Here is a 10,330-nt window from a genome sequence, read left to right as displayed (position 1 = left end):
ATATATTAAAATAAAAAAATGAAATCATGTGATAAAAAATGTCGCTTAATCGAGCTTAGGGCGTATTAGAGCTTAAGCAAGATAAGCATTGTTTAAACGTTTTTTAGAACATTGATATTAGTATATCGAAATATATATTTTCTTTCATGATTAAGATAATCCATATCTCAAGTACATACATAAATCCTACGTAATATACCATGAAATATTTATCGACATGAGGTTCTTGTCTATAATTTTAATAACACGCATTTCAAAGGAGCTTTTAGCTATATATTGAACAAATTTAAAAACACATGGGGATCTTTAAATTATTGGTTTTTAATCCATTTTATCAAATTTAAAATACCATAATAAAGGGTTCTTTTGCAATTAATATTGTGTAGTGATGAACTTGAAATGAAGCCGGCCAAGGGAAAGAGATTTTGGATGCAAAATGAAAAACACAACTAGTTATAGTCGAGTCAAGAGTTTAGATCGTCTTAATAAAAACATATATAAAAGATATTTGTAACTTCAAAAAAATGATTCTTCGTTTTTTCTTTAAATGAAAAAAAATGAAAAATCACTTTTTTTAAAAGTTACCTTAATAACCGAGATAATATATTGTTGTCGATAATATAATATAATACTAGTTACTTTGCACACGCGATGCGTTTGTGTAAAGTCTTTTTTATCATTATCGATGGACTAAAATAAAATTCGACAAATTATGGAAGGATTAAATTGATATTTGAATTGTTGAAATAAAAAAAATAAAAATAAAAGTGTTTGTTGAAATTAAAAAAAAAAAAACAAAAAACAAAAGTGTAATATTAATATCATATAAGGTTAAAGTAGGAAGAAAAAGTTGATGTCCTCTTTAGGTGGTTACCATCGTGTTCTCAACTTTAATAAAATAGAATATATATAATATAAGCGGTGAGAGTAACTATATAGTATGTGTATGTGTGTTAAATTTCTTGACTTTGAGAATTCAATGCAATACGAAACACAATAGGAAAGTCAGCTAGGAAATGAGATTATCGATCTTCTAGTTGAATGTTTTATTATTATTTTTAGTATATTTTAGAATAGCCCACCTTTTCCTATGTCATCTTTCCTTTAATCTTATAAAATAAATAAAATACTTTTAATAAATATTAATTTTTCCTATTCAATTTGGACATTGATATATTTTGACGCGTTAGATATTCAAATTAATACCATTTTTTCGGTTTCGGATTCGCCCTAATGTATAATAAATTGTTGGAAATCACTAAAAAAAATTGATTATTTGTTTTTTAAATACTTTTTCATTTATTTATGTCTTGATTATTTGAAAGATTATATTAGTCGTGTCTTGGACATCACTCGAAAATGTTCTATTTATATGAAATATCAATTACTAAAGTGATTATATATAATATGTTTCCATAATATATTGTCATAAAATTAATAATTATATATCACCTAATATTTCTCGTTTTTCCAAAAGTTGTACTTAGTGATAATGGTGTTACTTAAATCTTTTTAAATTATATAATAACTTAAGCATTACATTTCGATTTCTCTATCTAGGAGAGACAATTATTGCACCAAACAATCTCTCTCACAATAATTGCACTCATTATAAATAATGAGAATCGAAGCTGTGACTTTAGCTCTGATACCAATTGTAGGACCGAACACTTTCTGTTTTATTAAAAGCTATAGTTAGTGGCAAGAATGTAACTTCAATTTTTTTTAAACCGTGCAACAACTCAAACATTATTTTTTTTATTATTCTATATGAACAAATATTGTGTCTAATAAATAATCAAGAGATAAAATAAATCAATTTCATATAAAATTATGTATGTTAAATAGTTAAGAATAGATTTTAACATAAACAAGTAAATAGTTTCATAAGATTATAGTAAATAATTTTAAATAAAAATATATCATTAATACATCTTAATCATCACGTTTGTATGATGTAAAATTGCATTTGGAACAAGTCTACCTTGAGGATTTCTACGTTCACACTCTTTGACTTTTGACTTTCATCTCGCCATGTTTCGATTGATTTTCATGCCTTCCCATTTATTACGAACTAGGACGTAGACCGACTCCAATAAAACTTGATCTGAAACAATCTTCCCAGACCCTCCATTTCTTGTCAAAATCCAAGAAATTTGATCAGTGGATGAATATACTTCTCCCATTGAATAACTTGTTTCAAGTTCAGGATTGAATCGTATTGGTGTGGCGTGCACATGGGGATTTGTTTGAGCCGTAGTGGCAGTAGATCGGCCATTGTTAACAGCTACGCTAACCAGGGCCAGCCCTCCGCCACCAGCAGCCAATGGAGTTCAGGTTATCCGATAATGTTTTCCGATTAATCCGATATATATATTTATATATGTTCGCGTGTATATATGTATGTATTATGTGTGAGTTAATTTGTGAGTGGAAACTGATGATGATGGTGTGTGTGTGATGTGATGCAGTGGCGACTACAACGATGTCTACGTCGAGCAAGAGCGCTAATGTTTCTGGGAACAGCAGTATATTTTCCGGGAGCGATCATGGTATGAGCTCCCCTGCTTCCGCCGCCGGCCAGATGTTATCCCAACCCAACTTGAGAGTCTTCTCTTTCTCAGAGCTCAAGGCCGCCACCAGAAATTTCAGAAGTGATACGCTGCTGGGAGAAGGTGGATTCGGCAAAGTGTACAAGGGATGGATCCTGGGAACAAATGGGGAAAGAACAGTTATTGCTGTAAAGAAGTTGAATTCGGAAAGCACCCAGGGATTTCAAGAATGGCAGGTCTCTTCCAATCCTAGTTTAACCAGTGTTTTTTAAGTTTTATAGATTTCTGATCATTAAATCTAATCAATATGAATTCTTCAGTCCGAGATAAATTTCCTTGGAAGACTTTCTCATCCCAATCTGGTGAAGCTGCTGGGCTACTGTTGGGAGGGCGTAGAGCTATTGCTGGTCTATGAGTTCATGGCAAAAGGGAGCTTAGAGAACCATCTGTTCGGAAGTAAGTGTGTCGATGGTTTGAATTGGAGGACCGCTAATTTGTATATGGATTTTTGATGGTTTAGATTCTTGGGTTTAGGGGGTTCTGCTGTTCAGCCACTTCCGTGGGACGTTAGGCTTAAGATATTGATCGGAGCAGCTCGTGGTCTTGCATTCTTGCATGCTTCGGATAGAAAAGTTATCTACAGAGACTTCAAGGCGTCCAACATATTGCTTGATGGGGTAAGCTACTGTTTTTCACACTTCGTATCACTATAGCTCTCTTGTTTTGTAACATTTATATCTTTTCGTTAATGTTTTCAAGATAGATATAATTATGATAGGCTTTCATTGCTGTTCTTTATATCATTTGTTCTCTGCCACATGCATTGTATATTTATTTATACATGGACAACCACTCTTGTTGTGGTGAATTTTCTTGCAAGAAATGAAATATTCCTATGGTTCCAAATTTTTTGATAATCTGATCTTTGTGATGTTGGTTTACTTTTTCGTCTGCTCTCAGTCATACCACGCCAAGTTATCAGATTTCGGTCTCGCGAAAATGGGTCCAACAGCAAGTAAATCCCATGTAACGACTCAGGTAATGGGGACCAACGGTTATGCTGCTCCTGAATATGTCGCCACAGGTAATCACCAGTCTACTTCATACTTGTGAGCTAATTTCTTCCACAATAGCTCCGGAAAGCAAACAACAGAATAAAGAGTGCAAAATGTGGTTACACACATTAACGGCATTTCTATTTTCTTGTCTATGATCTACGTTCCTTGGGCAGGGCACTTGTACGTCAAGAGTGATGTATACGGTTTCGGTGTCGTCTTAGCAGAGATGCTAACAGGGTTACGGACACTTGACGGAAATCGTCCAAACGGGAAAGAAAAACTGGTTGAATGGATCAAGCCGCATCTAACTGACAGGAGGAAGTTGAAGAACGTTATGGACTCTCGGTTGGAAGGAAAATATCCCTCGAGATCTGCATTGCAAATAGCTGAGCTTTCACTAGATTGTCTCGAGAATGAACCAAAGAACAGACCATCAATGCAAGAAATTGTGGAGACCTTGGAAAGAATCGATGGCGCTACCGAGACATTACCTAGAGATCAGCTAAGGGTAAGATCTACTCAAATGCCAATCAATCTACGTGGTGGCGGCCAGCAGCCTCTTCAGCTGCGGTCCCCACTTCATCCGAGGCAAGACGTAAATCAAACGTATCCACTGCCCCAACGTGTGTAGCCACTGCTAGCGAGTGCAAGTTAAAAGAACCAAGTCTTCCTTTTCAGCTGCAACGAAGAGCTGCTGCTTCTTGTAATATTATACTACATAGTTTTGATATTATAATCCATATTTATTTAATTGTGAACTCATTGTTGTACAATATATGTTTTATATTTCTCAAGGGATGATATTTAAACTTAAAATGGAAAGAAATATATAGAATTAAAGGTGAAAAAAATAAGAAAAAGAGAACCGTTAAAATAAAAATCAAGCCACACTTTACAGTTTGGTTCATGTGCATACTTGGTTTGGCTCTAGTTTAGAAATTACATACATAAACCAAATTCACAACTTCTTTTCTCTAACTTGAAATCATGAAATCTTCAGCTAACTAACACAAACCTCTACTGATTACTAAAGTTTAAACTATTAATCGTAAGTTCGTAACATAATCTATAGTCGCAACAAAAATTGATTCAACTCCTCATCCGGAACTAAGGACTCACAGATGATCCCTGAGAAAACAAGAGATGGAATAACAACGAAAAGTAAAAAAATATGATGTTGATAACGACGATATCATATGCAATCTATAGAGCATGGAGGGACTCCTTGCACCTATAATTTCATTCAACACAAATATACAGAGAAAAGATGTAATGACACTGATCAAACATTGAGTGCCAATGTTTTTATTTTGTTTTTTATTTGGCTTTTTTCCTACATATTGTCTTAGTCACACAAGTCTAATAGATCAATTAACACACTAGTTTTGTATCTCACCACCAATGGTCTAATAAAACTAAGACTCTAGGGTTGTGGAACAATCCCCAAAGGCCAAATCCCACTGCTTGGAAAATAGGATAGTTTGTGTAAAAGCCACTATTTATTGCTACCAAATGAACTTCCAAGACTTTGGTTATAAGCTTTATTAATGACTGTAATTTTTATGGTTCTGATATTGGATGATCTGTGTATGTCAACACATTCATCAAGATCAGCGTCGCATGTCAAAAGCACCCATTCAGTATCGTCATCCAGGTATTTTATATCAACTTTACCCACATTATTTTCTACATTGAAACGCCTGAAAACCTCTTCTTTTAAGTCATTGAAACTCCAGTGTGGATGCAGACTGAATCGGATCTTTTCTTCCCCGAAAGTGGCTTTTATCCTGTAAGGGACTATGTCGTCCTTTGCCTGCCTGCTGCTATTCTGTGGCATCGGTGGGGCCTCTAGGTGAAGCAATTCTGCATCACACCTTGCTCTCTTTAGCATCCCTTGATCAATCATTTGTTCCGCGGATAAAGCATCTTCGCTGAGAGTGAGAGATGAATGTTTCAGCCCAGTAGACAGACAGTAACTTGAACTGGTGCTATGACTGCTGGAGGAAGAAGGTGACTTTGAAGCAGTCTGGATGTTCATGTTTGAAGTGTTTACGGGTAATTTGGGAGAGGAGTCGGGAGAGACAAATTCCGGGAAGTTTCTATAGAAAGAACCGAGTTTAATAGGACCCTCGGCACCCTGGACTGAATCCATCACAAGTTGGAGTTTCTTCAATGAATGGTCTACTTTTTTTATCTTCCTTGAAGGCCATCGGGTGATCCCATGCTGCCTGCATATTCTTTTCAGAGTAGTAGGACAAACTGCAAATAGAAATAAAGAAAATGGATTAGCAATTCTCAGAAACTAAAGCTATTGCCTCAAGTCTATCAGTCAGCCATACCCCCAATGCTCTTGGCAGCATCTTTTAGGCTCCCAGAAAAATATTGCCTAAGTACTTGCAAACTAATTGTCTTCTCGGTCTTTGTCCGTCGCTTTTCATTTGCTTTCCCATCTAAGGAAAGATACCCACCGGAATGGGAAAAGTTTTCGGGATTATCCCACTGAGTTGTCACCCTGAACTCTCCTCCGGGTTCCTTGTTGATATCATCATCAAAAGAAACAGAAACTCCTTTACCTTTATGCTGGGAATCCGTTATATTCATGATCCAGGATGGAGCATTTTGAGAAGGTTCTTCTGAACGAGAAGCAATAAAATTTGGCCAATTTTCCTCGTATGACCTGCCTGCTGAAGTGCTACCCGTTTCTTTATCTGAAGTTTCTTGAGCCAACTCTTGGAGGGACAGAACCCTTAGACTCTGGCAAGTTTGTTGTAAAACAAACAATAAAGAGTCGAGCAACATCTTCTGATCATTGGAGTCTTTGCATTTTAGAGGTAAGAAGAACTCCAGAACAAAATCAGCCTTTCCCGTGTAGGTACTTCTGAGTCGTATCGCCACAGCAGCGCACAAGTTAAACACCCTAGCATGATGTGAGAGAGGGTAATCTGTCTTGCTGAAAGACGTCACATCCTCAGAAAAACACGGTTTATTACTCGTGAAGGCTTTCCCAGGAATACCTTCACCTTTGAGCAAGTGGTGTTCAGAGCACGCCTCATGAAAGCCAGAAACTTGGGGATCAGCAACATAGCTGGCCGAGTCAATAGTCGAAACACAATGTGCATAGTTCTCATCAGAATGTCGGCACCCTTGTTTATTATGTTCAGTACAGGGCGCCCATGTCTGTGCCAAAGGCAGTTCATGCACACTGCACACATATTTCACAATATTTCTGATCTCTGCCAGAGCAGACTGGTAAGATTCATCACAACCCTGAGATCAAATATTGTGTTTGAGCATCAAAATTTATTTCCAATGATATCAAGCATGACAAGGAAACTTGAAAGTTTTTATTCCATACCTCTATACTGGGGGGACTTGGAACATCAAAAATCTTCAAATCAACAGCCTGTATGAAAAAATCATTTTACATATATATCCTTTGATCATCTCTTAGGCTGTATGGAAGTGAGTGAAAAGCAATTAGGGAAACTTAGACTTAGAGCAAGAGCTTATTTTAAGTGTTTCAAAGCTATGTGTGCAATTTTCGAATATTTCATTGACTAAAATCTTGTAAGCACTTAAAATAAGCTTTTGAAAATATTACGTAACTAGAGCGATGAGAAAACATGAGAAAACACCTGTAGAGCTCTGCAGATATTTTCAAGTTCAGGGCGGTAATTGAGTTTCTGAGTGGTTGTCACAAATTCAACCACCCCCAAGCAACGACGACTCCCCAGTTCAAAAACAGGAAGTGCGAGTGATCCTCTAACATTGTACTGCTGTGCGTAAATAACACGAGGATACTCCTCTCTTTTGAAAAACCGAACATCGGGAGTCCACTCCGGCAACTTCTTCAAGAAAACTCTGCCCGGCAGCCCAACAGACTCTTTAGACTCCTCATCTGCTGCGAACTGATAATTTTTAGATACATCTCTGTACTCCGCAAGATTTTTGCAGTTTAGATCCAGTGAAAATGGCTGGTTGTTAGTTATAAGCACTTGTCTGCCATCTTTCTTAACAGGAAACCAGATTTGGATAAGAACATTTTTATCTCTTACAGAGTCTTTAAGGAGTTTAATAGCCTCGTCTAATCTCTTCCTCACTGAAATCGGAGCACGAGCATTGATTGGGTTTCGGTTCATTCCAACACACAACTTCGTGTTCATTTCCATGTTGGGATTATCTGAAGAACCTGATGGAACAGTGGGTTCATTGCTATGAGAAAGATGATGGTCCATTTGCGGATTATTAAAAAACAAATCTGATGTTTGTGTTTGTTTTAAGATATAGTCCGGACTGGGATTCGTATTCCAGCTGCCTATGTTGTCTGAAGCAGGAAAAATAAATGAAGGAGAAGTTAAATGATGAGTTGAAATAGGCTGCCAAAAGTTGGATCCATCAGCAGTCTGAGTCTCTAACCAGAATCCATCATAAAAGAGTTGATCCATAAGATTGAAATCAACAGTGGTGAATCCAAAATCTTCCATCATCAATAACAACACACGTGCTACTGCTTCAAACTTCCATTTCAGAATATATCATAAACCTGGATCATCATACAAACATAAACGCAAAGAAACCCGAATACACTCAACACACACACACACACACACACACACACACACACACAGAGACACAGATACAAGTAATTGTATAAATATATGCGTTTTAAGAATGCTTGACACTGAATTCAAACAGAACATTTTCTAAAACAAACCAGTGGTTGATCAGCTCAGACATACCTGAAAAGACGGCATGATCTCTTCTTATGATACACATATTCTACATGGAAATTATCTGCACGCCTGAAATCTAGAAAAACACAAAGGGTTCAACATCATCGTACATAAAGGGAAAGGAAATATGATGCATGATATGAAATCAAAATTTAAGAACACAAAGTGAAAAGAAGATCTCACTTGGACATGTAATTAATCAATTCTCATGAATCAACAATATATCTTCTCCACACAGCTATCTGTAAAAGTACAGATTTTCCAGTTTCGTGCCTGTTCCCTCTCGATTAACTCCAATCTGTAATCTTTCAAGCAAATTTTTGGTCCACGTTAATATATTTTTCCTTCATGCATGTCCTCTTCTTCCCATAAAAATTTTAGGTTTCTTCTGCGCTGCAACTTACTCAGTTCTTTTTTTTTGTTGGGCGTGTGTGATGGAGAGAGACAGTGTGAAGAATCTATCAGTCTTGTTTATGCTATATTTTGGTGGCAGTGAATCGTATAAAAAGCGAGAGAATCTTACCCTCTGATAAATATATACTTACATATATGTTGACTTTTTTATGTTCTATTCTTATCATGAAATGCAGATCAAAATCTTGGTTGTCTGCCCAAAAAAATAAAGTTTTAGGTAATTAACTGCTGCTGATAATCATTTTCTTTAAATTATTTCTCGTTTAAATAGTGCCCAATGGCGATGATATCAATTCTAACTAGAGTAGGTTTATTGTGAGACGGTCTCACGAATCTTTATCTGTGAGCTGGGTCAAACCTACCGATATTCACAATAAAAAGTAATACTCTTAGCATAAAAAGTAATACTTTTTCATGAATGACCCAAATAATAGATCCGTATCACAAAATACGACACGTGAGACCGTCTCACACAAATTTTTGCCTTCCAATTATTCATTGTCAAGCCTCATTTCTATCATCTTGTACACTAAAAAATTCGGAGTCCTTATTATTACTACAAACTATATATTTTGATGGCTCTCAAAATCCTCATAGGGACATGCATTCGCTGCCTCTATTTTAATAATCAGCTTCGGTTCACCGCATCTCAACTATGTTGCCCCTCTGACGTACAAAACGATAAAAAAAAATTAATTTTTTTATTATAAATGTGTCGATAATTACTATATTATATATTTTAATCACTAGTGCTTATGCACAACCAACAAGCAATGCTTCTTTGCTTAATCCAAAGTTAGTTCACTTGTAATAAGCTACTAATTATCTAGAATTAAATTTATATTGAGTGGAAGAAGAATATCTCACGTAAGTTTTATTTTTTTCCCAAATACTCACAACTATAGCACAATAAAAAAATTTAAGGTCTTCTTTTCAAATTTTTTTTTTTAAAAAAAAAATTAAATTTAGGTAGTACAAGACGAGGTATCTAAAATTAATCATAATATAATTATAATTCTGTTTTGAAAAAATTATTTATTAATTTACTAGATGTGAACATATATATTGTTATAACTATTATATTTATGACGTCAGATTTTGGGCTATTTGAATGGGATTAATCCAGTTGGTGTATCCTTGTTAATGACTCCCAGCCAATGGGATTTCCTTCTGATGTCATAAATATAACAATAATAACAATACAAAGTTTGACTAAGTATTGTTATTTTTTTAAAAAAAATTGGTAATTAATAATCTGGGATTTGAATATACATACTACTACTGCTCTGTACTGGAATAATTCCATTCGTTTCTTGGTTATGGACGAAGGACCGGACTACAATCTTGTGTCGGAAAAAATTACAATTTTAGTCATATATGTTATTTAAATATAATTTTTGCAATTATATTTTCGGTAAGATTGCTAACATGACATCTTTCTATGTCTCGTGATAAAATAACAAAAACAAAAATTGGAGTTTTCCAAAATTACAATATATTGTTGTGAAAAAGTAAAAATTTACGGTAAAAAGTAAAAATCTCAAACTCTCAAAATTATCACACTACACACTTT

At 35.3% G+C, this 10,330-nt stretch overlaps 2 protein-coding genes across 4 annotated transcripts; one reads left to right on the top strand and one right to left on the bottom strand.

The window, feature by feature from the left end:
• The first annotated feature begins 2,035 nt into the window (after positions 1-2,035).
• LOC140962880 (probable serine/threonine-protein kinase PIX13) lies at positions 2,036-4,404 on the top strand. The gene is made up of 6 exons (XM_073421943.1): positions 2,036-2,337; positions 2,472-2,788; positions 2,873-3,008; positions 3,087-3,229; positions 3,513-3,636; positions 3,784-4,404. Exons 1-6 carry the CDS (start codon positions 2,238-2,240, stop codon positions 4,239-4,241), a joined length of 1,278 nt encoding a protein of 425 aa, XP_073278044.1. The 5' UTR covers positions 2,036-2,237; the 3' UTR covers positions 4,242-4,404.
• Positions 4,405-4,665: 261 nt separating this feature from the next.
• On the bottom strand, positions 4,666-8,814 carry LOC140962879 (protein NLP2-like). Of its 3 annotated transcripts, XM_073421942.1 has the most exons (7): positions 8,527-8,814; positions 8,350-8,419; positions 8,027-8,153; positions 7,246-7,934; positions 6,966-7,013; positions 5,950-6,877; positions 4,666-5,869 (listed from the first exon to the last, which is right to left on the bottom strand). In XM_073421942.1, exons 3-7 carry the CDS (start codon positions 8,037-8,039, stop codon positions 5,106-5,108), a joined length of 2,442 nt encoding a protein of 813 aa, XP_073278043.1. In that variant the 5' UTR covers positions 8,040-8,153; positions 8,350-8,419; positions 8,527-8,814; the 3' UTR covers positions 4,666-5,105. The 3 variants fall into 3 exon arrangements, with proteins under 3 accessions (XP_073278043.1, XP_073278041.1, XP_073278042.1); XM_073421940.1 differs by having other exon boundaries at positions 7,246-8,153; XM_073421941.1 differs by having other exon boundaries at positions 7,246-8,153; positions 8,350-8,412.
• Positions 8,815-10,330: the final 1,516 nt, after the last annotated feature.

Source organism: Primulina huaijiensis, chromosome 17 (genome assembly GCF_012295235.1).
Source record: "Primulina huaijiensis isolate GDHJ02 chromosome 17, ASM1229523v2, whole genome shotgun sequence".
In the NCBI taxonomy this organism is placed as follows: Eukaryota; Viridiplantae; Streptophyta; class Magnoliopsida; order Lamiales; family Gesneriaceae; genus Primulina; species Primulina huaijiensis.
This window is presented reverse-complemented; position numbering and strand designations above follow the sequence as displayed.